Genomic DNA, 23,327 nt, shown 5'->3' with positions numbered 1-23,327 from the left:
AGCTTGGAAAGAAGGCACTGATGCAGGCCTCTTCCTGGCTTATGGATGGCGTCTTCTCTGTCTTCACACAGTCATCTCACAGCATGCGTCTGTGTCCAAATCACCCCCCCAACCTTTTTTTTTTTTTTCCCAAGATGGAGTCTCCAGGCTGGAGTGCAGTGGCGATCTTGGCTCAGCTGCAACCTCCACCTCCCGGGTTCAAGAGATTCTCCTGCCTCAGCCTCCGGAGTAGCTGGGATTATAGGTGACCACCACCACGCCCAGCTAATTTTTGTATTTTTAGTAGAGATGGGGTTTCACCATATAGGTCAGGCTGGTCTCTAACTCCTGACCTCAGGTGATCCGCTCACCTCAGCCTCCCAAAGTGCTGGGATTACAGGTGTGAGCCACTGCCCCAGGCCCCTGGCATATTCTTGATTTCTTGCTTGCATCAAATCAGTGGCCACATCTTGACACTTCCACCACCTAAATCTATCCCCAGTCTATCTGTTTCTCTCTTTCACTGACATGTCCACAGTTGCGGCCACCACCCGCCTCCACCTGCACAGCTGCAACAGTCTCTTAAATCTTCTCCCCACAATCAGCCCTGCCTGCTCCGGCCCAGCCTCTGTCCTGCAGCCCGTGATGCACTGAAATGCGGACGTGCTCCCAGGACTTGCCCTTGGCTCTGACCACCTGTCTCAACGTTCAGACGTGTGTGCTAAGCCTGGCCGAACACATAGTAGGTGAGCGTTAGCCTCACGACAGTCGTGCGATCCAGAACCTGCAGTTGCAGAGACCTGGGATGCTCACCACTCCAAGGTTCTGGAACAGAGGACTCGGGGGGAAGCAGATAAAAGGTGCCAGAAGCACTTCCAGGCCTCTGATGACACACTACGGGCCACGGCGATGGCCTCGCCCAGAGACACTCCACAGTTTCCTCTTCCCGTCACCTCAGTGAATTCTCTGCCCATCTGGGGGGCTCAGCGAAGGGAAAGACTTGTCCGAGATCATGGTCAGTGACCAGCAGACCTGGGACCTAAACCCCAGGCGTCATCAGGGACTGGAGCTCTTTCCTCAGCACAGTGGGGACACCACTGTCAGGCCTCTGAGCTGAAGCTCAGCCCTTGTAACCCCTGTGACCTGCACGTATACGTCCAGATGGCCTGCAGGAGCCAAGAAGTCTGGGGCAGCCCAAAAGCACAAAAGAAGTGAAACAGCCAGCTCCTGTCTTAACTGATTGACAAACCTTACGACATTCCATTATTGCTTGCTCCTGCCCTGCCCCAACTGATGGATCGATCAATCGACCTGGTGACATTCTTCTTCTGGACAATGAGTATTATGATCTCCCCACCAGGCATCTTGTGACCCCCTCCTCTGCTGACAATAGATAACTACCTTTCACTGTAACTTTCCACTGCTTACCCCAGTCCTACAGAACTGCCCACCCCATCTCCCTTGGCTGACTCTCTTTTCGGACTCAGCCCACTTGCACCCAAGTGAAATAAACAGCCTTGTTGCTCACACAAAGCCTGTTGGTGGACAGATGCGCTTGACAACCACCAGAAGGAATGACCAGATGCCCAGGAACTTTCTTTTTTTTAATCATCTTTAATGTATTTTTAATAATTTTTTTTGCCTCATTTACCAGATAAATCATCTAAATAAATAGATGCTATACAGTCTCTTACCAATGTCAGTACAAAAATAAAACCGCGCTCTACATCCACTCTGATCTCCCAGCGCACACACACTCAGCAAAGGCATGTGTTTGGAGCCAGCTCGTGCCCCCGACCCCTCCCAGATACATTCATTTAGTCTGAACAAAGCTCGAAGCTCATTCTGTGCAAAGGAAGCGCTCTTGTGCTGAGACCTGGTGGCCGCGGCTGGCCACTTATGAAGCAAAAGCTAAACCACCTCACAGAAGCACAGCGCCTGCCCCCAGAACAAGGGGAGAGGAGGAGCTTGGCAACGAGGTCATCACCCTAACAGCAGTGATAGTCCTGCATTCCAGGCGGCCGTGCCAGGGGTAGGGGTACATCCTCCACACCCCCCACCACAAAAGGAAAAGTGCCCGCAGGTCTCTACATTCAAAGCGGGTGCGGGCTGGGGGAAAGAAAGGCAGGTGAGCAAATGCTTTCTAAACCCTCCCCCCACCCCCAAGAGTACTGGCCTTTTAAGGGGGCTGCGGGGGTGGAGGTCACTGTCTGCCTTACTCTACTGGGCCACTCTGGGCTGGAAGGAGGCCTGCACAGCCACAGCCATAGGGTGACCTCATAGAGGTCACCTGTCCTGGAGGATGGTCCTAATGGTCCACAGCCTTTTCCCCAGGGAGCTGGCTCACTGCAGCCCATGAGCCACGTGGCTGCCCTGAGCTGGGCACCTCAGGCACCACCTGTCCCAGGTCACGCCCCTGGAGTTCAGCTCTCCCTGAGCCACAGAGTTCCCCATGGGCCATAAAGGGCTGAGTAAGAGGAAAGACGTGTCTTGCTGCTGCAGACAAAAGCAACTGCAGCGCCCACACAGAAAGCCCCGTGAATCCACAGACCCAAAGATTGCGCAAATAGTTCTTTGAAAGTGACCAGGAAACAGGAAGAAGGCCCCATGTCCCCTGGGGGATGGGGAGCGTGACTTCTGCTGGAAGCTGCCAGCCATGTTCCAAAGCCATGGGCCAAAACATTCAACCAGAGACCCCCCACACCCCTCTATCAACTTCACCTCCGCTGGGCACCCCTCTCCTGGAAGAGTTCCCTCTGAACCCCAAGCTTCCCCTTCCCCTCCACAGGGCCCACAGCTGGAGATGGGTGGTGACTCCTGCCACCCCTTGTCCAGACCCACCCCACGTATTCCTCTAGATTCCATTCCCTGGGCTGGAGGTGAATCAGGTCACCCCGGAGGGGACTGTCCCCCAATGGAAGCACTGAATTGACCGTGGACAACTAAAGATCGAGAAGGAAGGAAAGAGAGACTCAGGGATCTGGGAAGCCTGTCAACAGAGCACCCCAAGCAGAAAGGGCTGCAGGCTGTCTTTGGTTTGGGAACTAGGGAAGAAGGGATCTGGGGAAAGAATCACCCTCTCCTCGCCTCCGTAGACTCTGTGACTTCCTGAGGACCCAGAGCAGAGCCGCGGGGAGGGCAGGCGGGTTTCAAACTCGCCGACCACACTCCACTCTTGGTGTGTGTCACCCTGACTCTGACGGCCAAGGAAAACCAGGGAAGCCGGCCTTTTCCACGCCTCCCTCGGGCCCCCCAATCTGGCTTTCTCTCCCCTACAGAACTGGAAGAGAGGGAGAAGTCACTCTTCACTGGCAGGGAAGCCACTGGCCCCCAGGACACCTTGTACAAGCCACAAAACAAGTGCACCTTGCCAGGGGGTGGGCTGGGGCAAAGCCTGCCCATCACACAGTGCAGCCTGACCTCAGAGAGGCATGGCAAAGGTCCCTCCACAGAAACACAGCTCAGCCCCAGCTGTGGCATTTAGGTTGGATGGGGAGGGGATGCAGAATGGAAGGAGGAAGGGGCTTAGGAGCCAAGGGCTGCCCTGAGAACGTGGTGGGACACCCCCTCCCTCCCTGACTGCCCACACCTGGACTGGCTGAGTTGGAGGGGAGGGCAGAGAAAGAGGGGAATTGGAAGGGCTGAAAAGTCACCTGAGTCAGAAAGAACAAGAACCCTTCGGGGGAGGAAGGACAGGGTCCAGATGTCTCAAAGCCTGTGCTGATACATCATACAATTTAGCAGACGCCTGCACACCCGCAGCCTGAGAAACCACATCTGCATGCCTGGAGCATGGGGTGCCATCGCACCTGTGCCAGACCCCTGCCCTCCGCTGAAAGCTGCAAGCACGTAGCAAGGTGCATGCAAGGTGGGGTAAGTGCAGGCATGGTGGTGAGTTCTTTTGTGCTGTGAACCACCCCACGTTCGCCTGGCCAGGGTTTCTAAACCAGGTTCGCAAGGCCCATGTGGACACATCTGTAGACACACATGCGTTCACGGGGCACATGGGAACGTACACGCGAAGGGTAATGCGTGCACACCTGTGCAGCCGGGTGTACGTGAGCGTTTCTGCACAGGCCAGGTGATGGGGGGAGGGCAGAGCTCTCAGCAGAAGGGTCTCAGCGGCGCCTCCTCCCTGGGAAGGGTAGAAGCCTCTCTGAAGGGGAAGGGACTCGCCCCAGCAACCTCAACCCTTCCTCCTGCCCCTTGCTCCCGCCCCACTCACTTTTGGTCAAAACCAGCCTCCACAGCCCACTGCAAAGCCAGAGAGGAAAGTTCAAGGTAAAGACCCAATCGAAACAAAAAGAAAAGAGGAAAACCAGCCAACCAGGCTGGGGTGGGCCGCTCAAGGGAGAGGGTTTGGGCCTTCCAATGCTCCGTTAACCCCCAGAACCAGCTGCTGCGTCACTAGAGGAGAATGATAACGGTGGTGTCCTGGGCAGGTGACCCTGTCCCCCTCCTGCCCTGGGGGTGGTGCCCCAACTCCCAGAGCAACTCTCTCCATCCCCAGCCTGAGGCCTCGTGGTAAACGTCCCTCAGAGAAAGGGCAGGTGGTGGGAGAGTAGTGGGATCTTCTCCCCTTTTGCTGCTCGGTATTTTTTTAAATAAAATAATTACCCCACCCCCAACCCATCCCTATCTCTGGAAGTCCCACCCCAAGCCCAAAAGAAAACAGTTTAAGAAGAGTAAAAACGGTGACTCAGAGCTTCCCGCTGCGGTCTCGGAAGAAGCCCTCAGCCGCCTGGGCCTCACGGAAGGTGACGGTGATGGAGTTGGCGGTGATGTCGGTCACGGTCACCTCACTTGAGGGGAGCGCAGGTGTCCAGGGAGGGGGCCCCTCAGCCAGGTCGGCATCTGCTGCAGCGTGAGACACACAGACAGACGGGGGCAGCGTTGACAAGGTTGGAAGCTACGCAGACCACCCAACCCCATCCCAACTGCAGCTCTTCCTTTCTGCGTCTTCAGTCAGCTCAGGGCCTCACACAGGGCTGGACACCTGGGAGGAGGCAACGGGGTGCATCTTCCCCACCTGGACAAGAGCTCGGCCAGAGCGGGACGACAGGAGGAGCCCTGGGCTAGCGCTGGACCCTGAGCCCAGACCCGACTATCCCCACAAAGCACTACGGGCCCTCTTTCGACATTGAATCAGTTGGACCTGATGACCCACAGGGCCCTTTCCAGCTCTGAGGGTCTCTGGGCCGGGGCCGCCTTACCCTCCTCTTCGGGGGGCTGCGCAGCAGGCTCCCACTCGCCGGCCGCCTGCAGGACGTCTGGGGCCGGTGGCTCCTGCAGGAAGAGCTCCCGTCGATGGCTGTGGCTCTCCAGGTTGGGCCCGCGGGGCGGGAACTTCTTGCGTGAGAGCCGCAGGTACTTGTGGGCCTTTCGGGGCTTGCGGAGCGGGAAGGGCAGGGTGGGCACCAAGGGGCCCTTGTCCACCAGCTCAGGTGCCCCCGCCTTGACCACCCCCTCGGGGCTCCCGCTGCCGAGTGGGCACGTCAGGGAGAAGCAGAGCTTCTCCTTGCCCTTGGCCTTGTGGGAGCTCCGCAGGTCCATGCTGTACAGCCGCTGCGGGGGCAAGCCAGGGCAGCGTGGGTCAGCCCCCCCCTCCCACCCGCCACACCTCTGCTCATGCTGCTCCTCCCACCCGGAGTGCCCTTCCCACATCTGCCCACCCAACTCCTCCCCATGCCATGGCCGGCCGTCACCCCACTGCACCCCACCCCAGCCCAGAGAGTGGGCCCCAACAAGCCCCAGGCTCTGCCAGCTCGGCCTCGCCTCTGGGCCCCACAGAGCACTCTCACCTCCCCAGGGTTTACTTCTTTGAGACCCAGCAGAGAAGCATACAAGAAGGACACATTGAAAACTGACCAAGAGAAACAAATCTGGATGCATTAAAGAGTTAGCCTTCATTTTAGGAAAGGCATCTTTGCGTGCCAGAGCACCTCCAAAACCGACACTGCCAGCTCGCCCAGGAGACCGTGGAGGCAGAGGGCAAAGGTGTGCTCTTGGAGTTGCTTGGGGCAAAGCCAGGCAAGCAGCACACACAGCACCGGATGCCCATGCCACCTAGCCGAAGGGACAGGGCTCCACCTGGCCTGCAGATGCACCCCGACCCCTCCAGGGAGCTCCTGGGCTCTGCGAGCTGCCTCCTGCAGCTCCCCCTGCTGACTGCCTGCGACACCTCTGGAGCTGGAGGGCAAGTCCGTCCACCCCTGGAGTTTACAATTTCGGGATTTTTCTTATTTATTTGGGGAGAATTTACATGCATCTACAAAAGATCCATGGTGCCAGGATGTTGGGAGACTCGGGATCACTGGGACAGTACCTTCTCCTGCCACCTGCCACCAGAGGCCAAGAGCTCCCAGGAAGAGAATGCAGCCATCAGATGGGACCTGTGAGGTCAAACACCTCTAAGCTGAGGGAAGAGATGACACACGCAGGCCCTGCTCACAGTCATGCCTGCCAACGGCATCACATGTCCTGAGGTGCGGGCTGCCGCAGTGATGGGAGGAGGGCTGAACTGGGAGGGGACTGGGAAAATACTGCCGTGGCTGGGAGGCACGTCCTATAGGCAGCTGACTCAAAACCCACTCCTCCCAGTGGCCTCACAGGCCATCAGAAGCCCAGTACGGGCCGGGCGCAGTGGCTCACACCTGTAATCCCAACACTTTGGGAGGCCGAGGCGGCTGGATCATCTGAGATCAGGAGTTCAAGACCAGCCTGGCCAACATGGTGAAATCCCGTCTCTACTAAAAATACAAAAATTAGGCCGGGCGCGGTGGCTCAAGCCTGTAATCCCAGCACTTTTGGAGGCCGAGGCGGGTGGATCACGAGGTCAGGAGATCGAAACTATCTTGGCTAACATGGTGAAACCCCATCTCTACTAAAAATACAAAAAACTAGCCGGGCGAGGTGGCAGGCGCCTGTAGTTCCAGCTACTCGGAGGCTGAGGCGGGAGAATGGCGTGAACCCGGGAGGTGGAGCTTGCAGTGAGCCGAGATCGCGCCACTGCACTCTAGCCTGGGCGACCCAGCGAGACTCCGTCTCAAAAAAAATAAATAAATAAAATAAAAATACAAAAATTAGCTGGGCGTGGTGGTGGGCACCTGTAATCGCAGCTACTTGGGAGGCTGAGGCAGGAGAATCATTTGAACCCAGGAGGCGGAGGTTGCAGTGAGCCGAGATCGCATCACTGCACTCCAGCCTGGGAGACAGAGCAAGACTCTGAAAAAAAAAAGAAAGAAAAAAGAATCCCAGTACATTCCACCATTCTGCGAGGCAGGTTTTTCTTCGTCCTTGGCAACCTCATCACGAAAGAACTACAGCGACTAGGGTCCCAACAGTCAGTCCTGGGGAAGCTACCAGCCTCCCTGGGCCTCAGTTTCTTTCTCAGCGAAACAGTGAAGAGACTGTAGGAGCCAGCCTCCGAGGAAGGCCCCAACCACACCCACCTCCTGGCATTCACACCTACGCGCAGTCCATTCCCACCCCCAGTGCTGTGGTGTGTGACTTCCCAGGCCAGAACATAAGACACTGGCTTCTTCCCTGCTCTCTCTCTCGGGCCACCCACTCGGGAAGCTGGTGGCTGCACTGTAAGGGCACTCAAGCAGCCCTCTGGAGATGTCCACACGGTGAGAAACAGTCCCTGTCAACGCCCAGCCCTGACTCACTGACACGTGAGCTGCCCCCTCGGAGGCAGATCCCGCAGCCCTGGTCAAGCCTGCAGATGACTGCAGCCCAGATTAGAACCACTGAAGAACCAGCTAGCACATTCCCAAATTCCTGACCCCCAGAAGCCATGGGAAATAATCAGTGTGTATTGCTTTGAGTTGCCACGTTAGAGGGGAAGAGATAACAAACACACCTGCCCTGTAGGCTTAGTATGTGGATGGAGTGTGTTCATCTGTGAGGCACGCCAGGCACAGAGCCTGGCACACGGACGTCCGGGAGATGTTACTTTCCTTCCTAGGCTCAATTCATGCCAAACCCAATAGAACATGCCCACTGCATGAAGAGAGGCCCACCAGCTCTGGTGAAAGCCTCTGTGGGCTATAATCAGGAGTGGCCAGGACGCTTGATGTAGACCCCATGCAAATGAACCAAGAATCCTGACTTTCTGGCTTCCAATATCCTGCCTGGTGGCTCTTATTATATTAAGGAGGGTGGGTATTCTCTTCATCCCCATTTTACAGGTGAAAAGGCTTGCCTACAACCACACACAGGCAGAGTATTCCTTATCCAAAATGCTTGGAACCAGAAGTGTTTCAGACTTCGAATTTTTTTAGGATTTCGGAATATTTGCATTACATTTACTGGCTGGGCATCCCTAATCCAAAAATCTGAAATTTAGAATGCTCCAATGAGCACTTCCTTTGAACATCATGTTGGTGCTCAAAACGTTTTGGATTCTGGAGCATTTCAGATTTTGTGGTTTTTTTTTTGGTGGGGAGGGACGGAGTTTCACTCTTGTTACCCAGGCTGGAGTGCAATGGCATGATCTTGGCTCCCTGCGACCTCTACCTCCTGGGTTCAAGTGACTCTCCTGTCTCAGCCCCCTGAGTAGCTGGGATTACAAGCACCCACCACCATCCCCAGCTAATTTTTGTATTTTTAGTAGAGACGGGGTTTCACCATGTTGGCCAGGCTGGTTTTGAACTCCTGACCTCAGGTGATCTACCCGCCTCAGCCTCCCAAAGTGTTGGGATAACAGGCATGAGACACCGCACCTGGCCGCATTTTGGATTTTGGATCAGGGAGACTCAACCTGTGACTGCACTGCTCCAAGATCCACTCGCCTGTCACTGCAAAGCACTGAGGTCAGCAAAGGCCCCCAAGACCTACGAAGCAGGTACTCCGGCATGCTGCAGAGACTTGGGTCCCCACCTGACTGAAGGCTGGAAGAGGAGACCCTGTAAGTTTCTTCCCACTCAAAAATGACACACTTTTAAGAGTCTGACATTCCAAGGCTGTAGTTCTACAATTCTAAGATTCTGTTTCTGGGCGGGCACGGTGGCTCCCGCCAGTAATCCCAGTACTTTGGGAGGCCGAGGTGGGCGGACCATGAGGTCAGGAGATCAAGACCATCCTGGCTAACATGGTGAAACCCCGTCTCTACTAAAAATACAAAATTAGCCAAGCGTGGTGGTGGGCACCTGTAGTCCCAGCTACTGGGGAGGCTGAGGAAGGAGAATGGCGTGAACCCGGGAGGTGGAGTTTGCAGTGAGCCAAGACTGCACCACTGCACTCCAGCCTGGGCAACACAGCGAGACTCTGTCTCACAAAAAAAAAAGATTCTGTTTCTTGGATTCTGAAATTCCAGCCTCTCATGTTTCCTCAATTCTAACATTTATGTTTCTGAGGTTCTCAATGATAATTTTGTTCAGGGATTCTGAGCATCGAAAGGCTCAAAGCTTTCAAGCCTTCCTTACAGCAAGATTCTAAGCTTTGAGAATTCTAGGAGTCCACTGGCCATATGCCTACCCTCCCTCCCATGTGGCACCTCTCACCCAGGCTGTCTTCCCTGGGCACCAGCCCCACAGGCAGGCTTTTCCCAACTCCTCCCATCAAAACTTACCCAAGTGCCCCACCCCACAGTGCCCTGGGTGGTACAGAGGAGGGGACGCAGATCAGTTCAACCAGCCAGTGCAAATGCACCAAGGGGCAGAGGGGACTTGCGGTTGGGCAGGGGAGAAAGGAGGCACAAAGGCAGGCTGGTTACCTGCAGCAGAAGCCGCTTGGGTTTCGGACCTCTCTTCCTATACCCCGATGCTCGGTCTCTCTCCTCCCTGGGGCGTGAAGCAGGTGGCAAAAGAAAAGGAAATACTGGTGACATCTAAGGGAAGGTAAGGCGTCGCTTCGCCCACCCTCTGCTGCCTGTCAGGGAGGGGACACTCCCCACAGGCCTGCCCACCAATCCTCCCCATTGCCTGGCTGGGGCCATAACAATGGGGTCAGATGTTCAACTCCCAGGGCCAAGGTCTTCCCATCTGACAAATGGGGAGGGTAACTGCTGAGGGAGGACTCGCAGCATCTCCAAAAACAGTGGGTCCTTATGGGGCTCCAGGGCCATGTGAGGGCTCTGCTCTACATGCTCCTAAGGAGCCCCTAAACACGTGGCTCAGTTTTTCCTGCTAGCAGAATGATACAGAAGCCTGTCAATCCAATCTGCCTTGAATGTCCCAGGAGAGCTGAAGGGAATGGCGAGTCCCTCCGTAAGTAAAGCTCCGCACAGACTGCCCCGCATTTGGGATCTCTGTGAACCCAGGAGAGCGGACCAGCTCCTACCCTGTCTGTCCCATCTTGTCCAGGGACAGGATGAAAACCAGTCTGTTCTGAGTGCCCAGCGGATGCCTTCCCATGTATCAAACACACACACAAAGCACAACTTAGGCCAGGTGCGGTGGCTCACGCCTGTAATCCCAGCACTTCGGGAGGCTGAGGTGGGCGGATCACTTGAGCTCAAGAGTTTGAGACCAGCCTGGGCAACACGGCGAAACCCCATCTACCAAAAATACAAAAATTAGCCGGGCGCAGTGGCACACACCTGTGGCCCCAACTATTCAGGAGGCTGAGGAGAACTGCTTGACCTGGGAGGCAGAGGTTGCAGTGAGCCAAGATCGCGCCACGGCCTGGGAGACAGAGTGAGACCCCGTCTCGAAAAAAAAAGCACGACTTCACAGTGCCACGAAGCTACACATGACACACAAGACAACACAATCAGAGACTCCACACAGCTGCCGAAAGTAGTGGGGAGATTAAAAGTCATTTCATCCTGCCTCCCACTTCAGTTCTCTCCATCCACACTCTCTGCGGCCCCCAGTACAGAGGCCACGTGGACAGCAGAAAGAACGTGGAGGCCAGGAGCTCATCCCTTCTCCCCTTCCTGGTCTTGTGACCTTGGGCCAGGCTCTTACTCTGAGCTCAGCACACACCAGGAGCCCCACGGCATCTATTGCAAATGTCTGACCATCCACTGAGCATCCATCCCCAGCAGGACACCCATGGGCCAAAGGGAAAGGGCCTCTGGCGGACGACTGGAATCCAGGCCTTTGATACCTGCCCACTGCTCTCCTTACCACGCTCCACAGGATTCCCAAGTGTTGCACCCTGTTGGACCAAGGCCCCACCACACACCTGGGAGACAGAAAGAAACCCTGCGACAGGAACACCCTGATTTTAAAAGGAAAGAACAATAAAATGTGTCCTTTGAATCCCTGGCAGGAAACCTCCTGGAGGAGGAACCACGAGAATCCAGCAACGAGGGGCAACGGAAAAGCCCCCACCCGGAGGCAGCAGCCCTGGCCAGGTCCTTGCTCTGAGGCTCTAGGTAGCAGCCTTGGTTTCCTTCTCTGACAAACAAAACCCTCACTCCTGCCTCAGCAGGTTGCCATAGGGACCAAATACAAACAATTTTGTGATATGGCCCCACGCCGCACAAGGCAGGCGGGCTGGGAGTGGCAGGGGACCTGGGCTGCCTGCTGGTGGGGAGGGTGGCCAGAGAGGGCACACAGAACAGTCGGGCGTGCCCAGAATCCCTGAGAGGCACTGGCAGAGGTGGCAGACTGACTTTGCCCGGGCCACTTGGACAGGAGGTGGCAGGGGAACAGGCCACAACTCAGAAATCCCAGTCCCAAAGCCCATGCTCCTGCCCCGACTTCCATGAGCTTCATCAGACGCTCCTTGTAGCCCTAAGAGGTCCTCTAGAGACACTGTCTCTGATCTGTCACCCCGCACAAGTGGCAGTGCCGCCCCCTGGCACACAGGGCATCTTTGTGAAGCATTTTAACATTCTTCACTGGAACAGAAACCTCTTACAGCCCCTCTGAGGTTTCACCCTGGGAAATTGGGGTGTTCTTCAGGGTGGCCCATTTTACAGCAGAGAGACTGAGGCCCGGGTGGGTAAGGGAAGTGACCACAATGGCCCAACAACAGGAAAGGGACCCAGGGTCCTCAGCTGCCCTGGGACTCAGTGCCCACCACTTCCACCCAGCTGTAGGCTGGGCTGCCCTGTCCCATCAGACACCCCCGCCCTGCCCCAAAAACCCCTGCCAAGTCAGCAGCAGGCTCCTGAGGAGCCTCTGAGCTGGTCCTAAGCCCCACCCGGCGGCGCCAAGGACACCGTACTTCTCCTCGTAGGCCATGACGAGGCGGGGGTCCAAAATGTGCTCTTCTGGCTCCCACGTGCTGTACCTGGGGAGAGGAACAAAAGGTCAGAGTCAGCACTGGGTGCAGTGGCTCATGCCTGTAATCTCAGCACTTTGGGAGGCCGAGATGGGCGGATCACCTGAGGTCAGGAGTTCAAGACCAGGCTGGCCAACATGGCAAAACCCCGTCTCCACTAAAAATACAAAAATTAGCCATGCGTGATGGTGCATACCTGTAATCCCAGCTACTCAGGAGGCTGAGACAGGAGAGTTGCTTGAACCCAAGAGGTGGAGGTTGCAGTGAGCCAAGATCGCGCCACTGCACTCCAGCCTGGGTGACAGAGTGAGACACTGTCTCAAAAAAAAAAAAAAAGAAAGGTCAGAGCCATCGCTTCTACTGGGCAGGTACACCAGCAGAGGCCACCACTGCTGACCCAGGGCCCACTGCAAGTGTGCCTTCACCCTGTCCTGGTGTCATTGTCACCTACTTCAAGGACAGACCCAGTCTGGGCCTCCTGAGGGTTCCAGCGACACGAGAGCTGCCCTCGTTCATATCACACTACAATGTGACTGGGTCCAACTCCTTGTTAGACTCCACAATCACCGGAGACCCTCAGCTGCCAGGAGGAGAGAGGGCCCCTGTAAGCCCCAGGACACCCTTCCCACACCAGGCAAGAGAGGGTGAAAAGGAGCCAGAGCTCCAGGGACATGCTCGCAGCCTGGGTTCAAGTCCAGCTCTGCCCCTAGCTAGCTGTGTGACCTTGAGCAACTTCCTGAACAGCTCTGTACCTCAATGTCCCCATCTGTAAAGGACTCTTGTGCTGATGAGATGTGTCATCCAAGTGTTTAGAGGGTGTTACAAGACTAACAGCGTGCCTGATGTGTTGTCCGTGCACTGTGTTTGCTGCTGTGGCTGTTTCTCCCCGCCCTCCAAGCCCAGAATGGTCTCCCTCCTCAGTGCACTCCACCCAGAACACAGCCAGGTCTGAAGTTCCTTTGTTTCTGGGCCTGGCACACAGCAGGTGTTTGGTAAATGTCTACTGGCTGAATGGTTCAGCAGGCCTAGCACAGGCCCCCTTGGTAATCTTCTACCCTCGCCACCCAGCCAGGGAGCACCCTCCTGCTGGGGCAGACCCTGTGATGTCAGCACAGCAGCTCCAGAGCTCACCTATCTGTAGAACCACCGTGGTGACACCCGCCACGCCCTCGTTCCACTAGCACTCCTGTTTACTTTGTATGTGCCTTTAGAGCAGTTTCTTTGGTTTAAATTATTTTAAAAGCAAACTATGCCTTCCATAAATGGAAAAACCAGTATCACTCACCATCGATGCAAACATAAAAACTTTTCCATTAAAAACAATATACGTACAGTCATGTGCCAAATAACAACGTTTCTGTCCATGACGGCCTGCACATGTGATGGTGGACCCGTAAAATTACAAAGGAGCTGAAAAATTCCTATCATCTAGTGATGTCTTGATGATCCTGACCCTGCGCAGGCCTAGGCCAACGTGTGTGTTTGTGTCTTAGGTTTTAAAAACAGAGCTTTAAAGCCAGTGTCTTAGGTTTTAAAAATAAAGTTTTAAGGCTGGGCACAGTGGCTCACGCCTGTAATTCCAGCACTTTGGGTGGCCAGATCACTTGAGGTCAGGAGTTTGAGACCAGCCTGGCCAACATGGAGAAACCCCATCTCTACTAAAAATACAAAAATTAGCCAGACATGCGGGCACCTGTAATCCCAGCTACTTGGGAGGCTGAGGCAGGAGAATCACTTGAACCCAGGAGGCAGAGGTTGCAGTGAGCCGAGATTGTGCCATTGCACTCCAGCCTGGGTGGCAGAGCAAGACTCTATCTCAAAAACAATGAAAATAGAAATAAAAATATTTTTTAAAAAATTTTTAAAAACTTTAAAAGTAAAAGAAAGTGAACTTTTGTTTAAATAGAAGACAGCTTTTAAATACAAAGCAAGGCTGGGCGCAGTGGCTCACACCTGTAATGCCAGCATTTTGGGAGGCCGAGGCGGGCGGATCATGAGGTCAGGATCATGAGGTCAGGATCAAGACTATCCTGGCTAACACGGTGAAACCCCTCGCTACTAAAAATACAAAAAATTAGCCGGGTGTGGTGGCGGGTGCCTGTAGTCCCAGCTACTAGGGAGGCTGAGGCAGGAGAATGGCGTGAACCTGGGAGGTGGAGCTTGCAGTGAGCTGAGACTGCACCACTGCCCTCCAGCCTGGGCAACAGAGCGAGACTCTGTCTCAAAAAAAAAAAAAAAGAAAAGAAAAGAATATAAAGCAAGTATTTTGTACAGCCATACATGTTTATGTTTTAAGCTAAGTGTTACTACGAAATGAGACAAAAAGTTTTAAAAAATTAAGCTTATAAAGAAAGTTACTATAAGCTCAGGTTAACTTATTATCAAAAAAACATTTCTGTATAAATTAGTGTAGCGTAAGTCTACAATGTGAAAAATATTTCCTCACAAGTTAGTATGGCCTAAGTGTACAATGTGAAAATATTTCTGCATAAGTTAGTGTAGCATAAGTGTACAATGTTTACAATAGACCAGGTCTTCACATTCCACTAGCTGACACTGAGTGACATGTGTCCGGGTGACAGAGTAACTTCCAGCCCCGTAAGCTCTGTGCCTGGGAAGTGCTCTAGAAGGTGTCCCAAGTTTTCTCTTTTACACTGTATTCTTACTGCACCTTTTCTGCGTTTGGATGTATTCAGTACAGTCACATGCTGTGCATGCTTGAAGCCTAGGAGCACAGTCCAAGTGTGCAGTGGGTTGTACCATCTAGGCGTGGCTAAGCTCACTCTGATGTTCGTACAATGAAATCACCTAACAATGCATTTCTCAACATGTATCCCTGTCATTAACCGACGTGTGACTGTGTATAAAATACATACAGACAAAAGCAAAGCAATGCCCTGTGGTCCTGGCCAGAGGCTCTGCTAGGTAAGACGGAAAGCAATGGGCGATAGCGAGGGGTTAAAAGGCAGAAAGCGCCTGGGAGACCTCCCGCCCTGCCGCCTCCATAGAGCTGCGGCCTCTACCTTACGCTATCCTGGGAACTACCTAACGCTAGTTCACAGTCCCAAAATGCTCCCCAAGGACAGAATGCTTGCCTCCTTGCTTCCTCTAACACTCTGGCACACCCACTTAGTGTCGGGCCTCTGTGGGCTCGCTGTGAAGCCCTGAGCCTGGGCTGCCCCTTCCCATGTGCCCCCTGCCAGCCGGCCCTCCCTCCCCTTTGGGTGCCCCATCCCTACAGTCAACTCCTAGCTGACCCTTAAGAGTCAGGTATTTGTAGCCTTCCCTGACATCCCTCCCAGGCTGCCCCACTGCCAGCAGGACGAGCCTGCCCCTCCTCCACCCTCCTTACAGCTATACCTGGCCCTGGCCATAATCACTAATGGACCAGAAAACACCCTGGCCGGCAGAGCCCCGCAGAGTGGCCCGCTCAGGGCTCTGGGAAGGGCTGGGGAGCCCCTGCAGAACGCCGAAAGCGAAACTACAGCAGAAGCCACCACAGGCTGGCAGACACTCTAACCCTTCCTCCCCCCGGAAAAGGCTGAATCTCCTCAGCTCTAACTGGTAGGAAGGGGAATTTTGTGCTCCTCTCTCTACAGCGTGCTCCTCCGCACCGCCCTGCCCATTGCTTGCTGATGTCCCTGCTGTGTAGATCCTGGCAAGTCCCTACCCTTCTCTGAACTTCAGTTTCCTCATCTCAAGAATAATGACCACTACGGTAACAGCAGGTGTGCCACCAGGACCACCAGGACCGCACCCATCCTCAAAAGAAGCTGGTGAGGTAGGTGCTTAGTTCTTACCCCCATTTTACAGGTGGAGAAACTGAGACACGGAGGTTGGGCAGCCAGCCCAGCGTCACTGAGCCAGTCAGTGGCTGTCCCGTGTTGGCCCTCAGCCACACTCCACCTTCAGGCTCCTCACAGGCCACCGCGTATGGGACCCCCGACTGTGCCGACCGCGGGAGGGGGCGTCGCCCGCCCCCGGTCCTCAGTGTCCGACCGCTGGGCGCGGCGCACAGCGGGCGCCTCGAAAGGCTCCGCTGGATGAAGAAGGGGTGGTTGCCGGCCCGGGCAGCCGGGTCTGAGATAACAGGGTCACACTTGGCGGCCAAATGCAGCCTCAAGCTGGGGGCAGGGGCGGCACCAGCGTCTTAACCCCTTGGACCCAGCCGTTAAGGGGGACGCCGCGCCGCACCGCGCCCTCCGCAGTGCAGGAGCCCAGAGGCGCCTAGGGGAACGCGCTTCCGAAGAGCTGGGCGCTGGCAACCCAGGAGCGCGCCACCAGCTTGGGCGCCGCGGATCAATGGGCTTAGATCCCATGATCACCGGAGACCCTCGAGTGCCTGGAGGAAAGCGGGCTCCCGTAAGCCCCAGGACACCCTTCCCACACCAGGGGAGGAACGGTGGAAAGGAGCCAGGGCTCTAGGGACACGCTCGTTGCCTGCGCTGCGCGGACCGCGGCGTGTACACTGGGGAACTGCAGGGGCTTGCGGCGCCCGCTGGGCGGGAACCCATCACCCCGTGGAGGGGGCGGAGCGCTTAGGCCCCGCCCCCGCAGCCGGCGGTCACGCGCACGCACGGGGAGGGGCGCGCGCCGGGATTACCGGCAAACCGCGGGGGCGGGGGCGGGGACAGAGACGGCGCGCGCCGGCTCCGAGATAAACACGGCCACGTGACCGCCCCGCCCCGCCCCACGGCCCGGTAAACAAGCCCGGGCGGCCCAGCCTGAGCCCCGCCGCGCAGGGCTCGCCCTACTGCGGTGAGGGCACGGAGTGGGAAGGGGCGCAGCGGATGCAGGACCCCCGCCCCCCGCCGACCTTTCCCGGGGGGGTAGGGGGAAGCAGGGTTTGGGGGCGCTGCTGAGCTGTGACGCAGGCAGCCTTGGGGCAGGTGGAACCACCCGGATCCCCGCAGAGCCAGGCCAACCCCCAAGTCCCAGTCCCCACTCCGATTTAAAGCTGCTCCACAGGAGAAATAGCATGGGCTCTGGTCCAGACTGCGGGGTGCGGCCTCGTTCAGGAGACGCCACCGCTCTGGGGCCTCATCCTAAAGTGGGCCCACCAGTAACCCCAGTCGTATAGGGCTGTTGTGAAGATTAGATGTGTTAAGCCACGGAAAGCATTTCGATCAGTGTGGTACACAGTGAAGGCAAATCAGCCTGGTTAAATCAATGAAAAGCCCAGGGAGCGTAAAAGTCTGCGGCTCCTAACTCCAGTCTCCCCAGCCTGGATGGAGACATTAGCTCCCACTCTGCCCCTGGCAGGGTGTTAATGAATCTTATCTTGTCTCAGGCAATCTTCAGCAGGGCCCAGGGAGGTTAGGCACAGAGAGGTTGAGGGCTTTGCCCTGGGTCACGCAGCTGTAAATCTCCACAACTAGAGTTCAGAGGCGCAAAGCCTCAGCACTTCCCACTGAACTGGCCCAAAGGCCAGCAGCCAAGAGTCCTAGTCACCTCTAGTGAAGCTGCCTGTGTTATCCGGCAGCCCGTAGTTCACATCTTCCCAGCTCTGTGACCCTCGGCAAGGCCTCTTTGCTGTAGGCTTCTGTCTCTCCATCTGTAAAATGGGTTGCTATGAGTGGTTCAACGAGTCAATGCCTCATTCATAACAGGGGCTTATTAATTGACAGCCTGGCCGTGGCTGTGACCACTGATATCATTCCTAAAACTCCATAGAGCCACTCCCTCCAAAACGATGCAGAACCATTCACAAGTTGGGAAGAAAGGAAGGCATTCTGGAAGGGGGAACAGCAGGGCCCCGGACAGGCTGAAATGTTATCTGGAGGCCTCAGGCACAGCCGGTATCTGTACCTAACAATGTCACATTCCCTGCCCGGGGCCCCGAGCCCCTCCCTGTGCCATTTGCTGTGCTTTCCAGAAGCAAGAGAGCCCCTCTACCACACTTGTTTGCTGGGGAGATAAATCAGGCAAGGCATGTAGTGGCTTAGCATGGGCCTGGCACAGAGCGTCCACTTTTTTTGGGGGGGGGGGGTGGAGGGACGGAGTCTCACTGTGTTGCCCAGGCTGGAGTGCAGTGACACGATCTCGGCCCACTGCAAACTCCACCTCCCAGGTTCAAGTGATTCTCCTGTCTGAGCCTCCCAAGTAGTTGGGATTACAGGCGCAAACCACCATGCCTGGCTAATTTATTATGCTTTGGTAGAGACGGGGTTTTTGCCATGTTGGCCAGGCTGGTCTCGAACTCCTGACCTCAAGTGATCTGCCCACCTCAGTCTCCCAAAGTGCTGGGATTATAGGCTTGAGCCACCATGCCCGTCCCAGAGTGTCCACTTAAATCATGGTTCCTGTTACTGCGAATGTAAGTCTCCCCACCCAGAGGGCAGATGCTGAGCAGGAGAATGACTACCCCCACCCAGGCTGGCACTGCCCTGCCAAGGCTCCCAGGCCTCGGGGACACAGCCTGCCTAACTCCCCACCCCCCACCCTCTTTCTCAGCTTTTTCTCCAAGCAAGGCCCCCTGAGGAGGGGAAGACAGAGCTGGCTCCTCTGCTTCTCCCCAGAGTGAACCTGTTTCCCCCAAGTGAGGTGGGGATGGTTAACAGCCATACCTGCCTCACACCCAGACCGCGGTGGCACTGTGGATGGCATGAAGTGGGCACCACAGCGCATGGGGTTGGCAGTTATATTTTTGTAAGGACCAACCCTCTCTGGGCCTCAGTTTCCCCATCTGAAAAATGACGGGACTGGCCTAAAAGATTTCTAAGGATACTTTGAGCTCCTGAGAAGAATGGAATCCCCTAGGTCCCTTTCCTGCCTGGGGAAAACAAAAAGAACAGCTAGGCTATCTGTCTATCTAATTTAGTCTTAAAACCAAATGTTTACTAAAGCACTTGGACTGGGCTGAACACACATTCGCTAACTCACATCCACCCTCTCACCCTCACAGCAGCCTGCAAAGGAGGCTTCACTATCTCAACTCCAAGATAAGGAAGCAGAGACCCAGCCATGGTGGGCCCCTGCCCCAGGGCTCATGGCTGTCAGGTGGGCAGCCAGGCCTAGAACCCAGGACCAAAGTGGAGGGGGGTGAGAAGCAGCAGCCATGAGGGCCCATCTGGTGGCCTCGGCATGTTAAGAAACAAATGGGTGCCCGGGCCAGGGGCACAGCACAACAGAGGCATCGAGGGCCTCTGCTCTGGGAGCCTCTTTCCTTCCCTCCTGACGAGCTGCAGTGGGCAGATGGATTCACATCCAGGATCAAAGTGGGGGAAGGAACTTTTCATTCATAACGGCCTCTGTTTACAGAAGAGAATCTTCCAAAGAGTGGAGTCTCCAGAGGAGGAAAAATAGCCAATAGTGTCCTGAAGGCTAACAGCCTCCCAGTGCGAAGCGAGAGAGGCAGGGGTGTGCGCGCCCAGGAAGGCGATGCTCCTGCTGCCCACTCTGGGCATTGTCACTCCCTTTACTGCCCCCTTCACTCAGGCCGGAAGCCCACCTTCTAGCAGCCCAGTGCAGGGGCAGGGGGTAGGGATTCTCTTTCAGCCCTCAGAATATCTGGGAAGGGAGAACAGGACCGGGGGTTGGAGTGAGGGGTGGAGTGTATTCTCTGCCTGCCAGTTCCCAACCCCCATCATCAGGATAGCCGCAGGTCGCCCAGAACATGTGCCCAGGCCTTTCATCCCACAGGGCCACCAAGCCTGTGAGACGAGTGCATGGCCTGGGTTTCTGAACCCATTTTGCAGAGAGGGAAGCTGAGGCACTGTGGGCTGTCTTCCTCTCTGCTGTCTCTCCCCACCATCACCCCAGAATGCCCACAGGACCCAATACCAGGTCAGCCCCCACCAGTACAGCAGAAAGTCCCTGCCCAACAGCAGCAGCTCTGGGCAGAGGGGGTTTCCAGGAGTCAGTCTCTGCCAGGCGGAGCAGGGGGTGGGGCACCCACAGACCAATGGGGAGGCTCCACGACTAGCTCATTCGCTCCCCCTCCCAACAACTCCCTGCTGGAGGGCATTGGTGGGTCCTGATAGGGCCTCAGCAGGAGAGGTGGAGCTGCTGGGAGGTCTTAGATGCAGCTCCCTGCCTCCCAACTCTGAGATGGGAGGCTGGGAAGGCACAGAGGCGGCTCCTGAAAAGGAGAAGGCCTAGTTCAAGTCCCAACTCTGCCTCCACTTGCTGTGTGACCTAAGGCAAGCTGCTTACCCTCTCTGAGCCTGTTTCATCACCTTGAGAGAACCTGATCACACCTACCTTCCAAATCTGTATGGGAACCTGCTCTGTAGACTGGAAAGTGCCGTCCAGAGGCGAAGGGGATTCAGGCTCTGCCCTTGGCCACACAGCACTGAAGATTCATGCAGCACTGTGCTTAAAGCGGCTGGGGGCCCCTCCTCCTGTCCAGCAGCCATCTCCAGTAGCTCAGATGCTGGGCCTTCACCTCCCAGTTGCCAAGAAAAGCCAGAGGGAGGGGAGGAGGGAGAGGAGAAGCTCCAACCAGCAGAGGAGCTCAACACTTAGGAGGGCAGGGTGAGAAGAGAAGCTGGAGACACACCTTGACCCTCCTGTGGTCCAAGGGGAAACTGAGGCCCAGAGAAGATGATGATTAAATCAAGGTCAGCTGTCCAGTTACAAGAGTAGCTGGAGCTAAAAGGTAGGCAGGGGAGGGGGCAAAAGGCAGGTGGAGGAATGCACCGGTCGGTAGGCAGACAGACAGACACACACACACGAAGGAGCTTACTTTGGGGGCCATCCTTTCCACTTCACCAGATACTCGACTTTACCCTGAGAAGAGAGAGAAGCAGACACAGTGAGTCTCATGGTTGCCCCTCCAGCCACTCGGAAGGACAGTTAAGGCCCAAAGGATCCCAGCTCCGAATCCCCTCTGCAGACATGTGTCTCCCCAACACACAAACACAATCCAGGGACTGTCCACCAGATCCTCACCAACCTGTATAACCCTGGCTGCTACATGATCACCCCATACTGCCCTCCCTAGGACAGCACAGGAGTGCCTCTGGCTCCAGACACCTCTGAGGCTCCTGAGGCTCCTGAGGCCCAAGCCCAGGGCTCATGTCACACATGGGGAGCTGAGACTGCATGGAGGTGTGCATGCGTGGCCAAAGACCCACAGTGTCTAGAGCCCCAGTGCACAGGTCGGAATGCTTACTTTCTTTTTTAGATTGGAAGTCTCCAAATTCAAGAACATTCCTCTCTGGGGTAGTCCTCACGCTCCTCCCCCATCTGCCGAGTCTCCTCTCAGTCTCTGAGGAGCTGCCGCTGGCTCACAGGTAATGGGCCAGTGACTTGAGGACTCTCAACTCAAAAGACCCTGGCAGGACCCCATGGAAGACTGGCAAACTCTCCACCTTCAGAAGGGGTGGTCAGCCCTGCGGTTGTTAGAGCCAGGCCCCTCCCTTCCTCACAGGCTTTAAAAGTTTACAGTTACGGTGGCTCATGCCTGTCATCCCAACACTTTGGAAGGCTGAGGCTGGAAGATGGCTTGAGCCCAGGAAGGAGACCAGCCTGGGCAACACGGTGAGACTCCCGTCTCTGAAGAAAGGAAATTAGTCGGGCATGGTGGCAGTTGTCTGTGGTCCCAGCTACACAGGAGGCTGAGGCAGGAGGATCGTTTGAGCCGGGGAGGTTGAGGCTGCAGTGAGCCATGTTCATGCCACTGCACTGCAGCCTGGGTGACAAGAGTGAGGTCTTGGTGCCAAAAACAAAAAAGTTTACAGTCCAACCCCATTCAGTGAGTGAAGCCCCTCCACTCCAGAACTTTACAACCAAAATATGATACCTCCTCATAGAGGCTTTCCCTGATGACCCCCTCCCATGCTGTCTCCACTGGCACCTTGCAGTTCCATTTCTGCAGAGCAAACAGCTCCATCTGAGGGCATCTGTCTGTATCTCCTCACTCACTGTGTGCCACCTCTGCAGAATGCCAGCTCCCTGAGGGAAGGGATGGATCCCTGGGGCTTAGACTGGTGCCTGGTACCTGACAGATCCTCAATAAATATTTTGAGTGACTGGCTGAAGGAATGATGGTCTCGCGCTCTTGTGCTACTCTGCGAGCTCCATTGTAGAGGGGGTTAGTGCTGTGCCTGCTTCAGGCTACACAGCACGAAAAGCACTGAGCTTTGTGAATAAATTAATTATCTTTTAAGTGGAGGAAACCCTAGAAAAAAGGAGAAGAAGGAGGAACAGCTGCCTCAATCAGAAGAGTAAAACCCCAAGTAGAGCTAGAGGAAGAAAAGATGCTCCTGACCACCTTGACCTTCACCCTTGGCCCAAGATGACAGGACTCAGTTTTCTCTATGGAGAAAGAAGATGGGCTGGCAATCAGCCCAGGTGAGCTCCTGCTCTACCTCTCTCTCTAACTCACTGGGTGACCTTGAGCAGGTCACTTCCTCTGCCTGGGCCTCAGTTTTTGTCTCTGTTAAATGGGAGTAGGTGACCCCCCTAAGGCCCCTCCCAGTCGGCCTGGAGCCTCCCAAAGGGCTGCAGGAAGGAGGAGACAAAGGAAGGACAGTAGTGAATACCAGGAGAGGAACTTCTCCCCAAGGATTTCCCCAGCCTTAGGCGGGGAAACAAGTGCACGGGAGGTGTAGACACCAGGCCGGGACAAAGTCCAGCCCCAAAGTGTGGGGTTCTGAAACCAGCAGAACAGACACCTCCTTAAATTGCAGGGTGTATGTTTTGAAGGAGAAGGCAGATGGGGTAGGAGACTAGGGGATGCCCTAGCGCAGGGGGCGGGCTTCAGAGCCCTGGACTGGGCTAGGAGTTGAGGTGGGGGTGGGGGCGGGAAAGAGGGATGTGCTTGGGTAGGGGTGAGGGGGCGGGATCGGAAAAGGCCAAAGTCCAGCAGGAAAACTTCACAGGCTGGAGACTTTTCCAAAGCTGCACTTACAACTTCAAAGGACTTGGTGCCAAGCGTCCAGAGTCCCGAGTTCAAGACCCAGCTCTGACACTAACGCGCTAGGCAAGTCCTTTCAACTTGGACCTCAGTCTCCCCATATTTATAATAAAAGGGGAGTGAGGCGGGATGGAGCTCAGGATCCCTATGTCCGATCCTAATCTCCAGCTCAGGCAGGCTCGGCCAGCACTAGCATCCCGGTGCGACAACTTTGATTCTACTCGCCCTACACGGTGGCAGGGAAACTGAGGCACGGGCTGGGGAGACGGGCCCAGCAGCGCAGGGCTGCCGGGGCCCCCGCGCCCCG

At 55.8% G+C, this 23,327-nt stretch overlaps 1 protein-coding gene across 1 annotated transcript in view; it reads right to left on the bottom strand.

Moving 5' to 3' along the window:
* Positions 1 to 1,585: 1,585 nt before the first annotated feature.
* The window catches only part of CBX7 (chromobox homolog 7), a 22,935-nt gene continuing 1,193 nt past the window's right edge, over positions 1,586 to 23,327 (bottom strand). Inside the window, exons 2-6 of the mRNA XM_011979123.1 lie at positions 20,846 to 20,889; positions 12,103 to 12,168; positions 9,698 to 9,764; positions 5,193 to 5,544; positions 1,586 to 4,836 (exon numbers count right to left, since the gene is read on the bottom strand). Of these exons, the coding sequence (XP_011834513.1) occupies positions 4,679 to 4,836; positions 5,193 to 5,544; positions 9,698 to 9,764; positions 12,103 to 12,168; positions 20,846 to 20,889 (687 nt within the window). The 3' untranslated portion in view covers positions 1,586 to 4,678. The remainder of the gene's footprint in view (positions 4,837 to 5,192; positions 5,545 to 9,697; positions 9,765 to 12,102; positions 12,169 to 20,845; positions 20,890 to 23,327) is intronic.

The sequence above is a fragment of the Mandrillus leucophaeus genome, unplaced genomic scaffold, assembly GCF_000951045.1.
Source record: "Mandrillus leucophaeus isolate KB7577 unplaced genomic scaffold, Mleu.le_1.0 Scaffold2, whole genome shotgun sequence".
NCBI lineage: Eukaryota > Metazoa > Chordata > Mammalia > Primates > Cercopithecidae > Mandrillus > Mandrillus leucophaeus.
The sequence above is the reverse complement of the archived record's forward strand: the minus strand, read 5'-3'. Positions and strand labels throughout refer to the sequence as shown.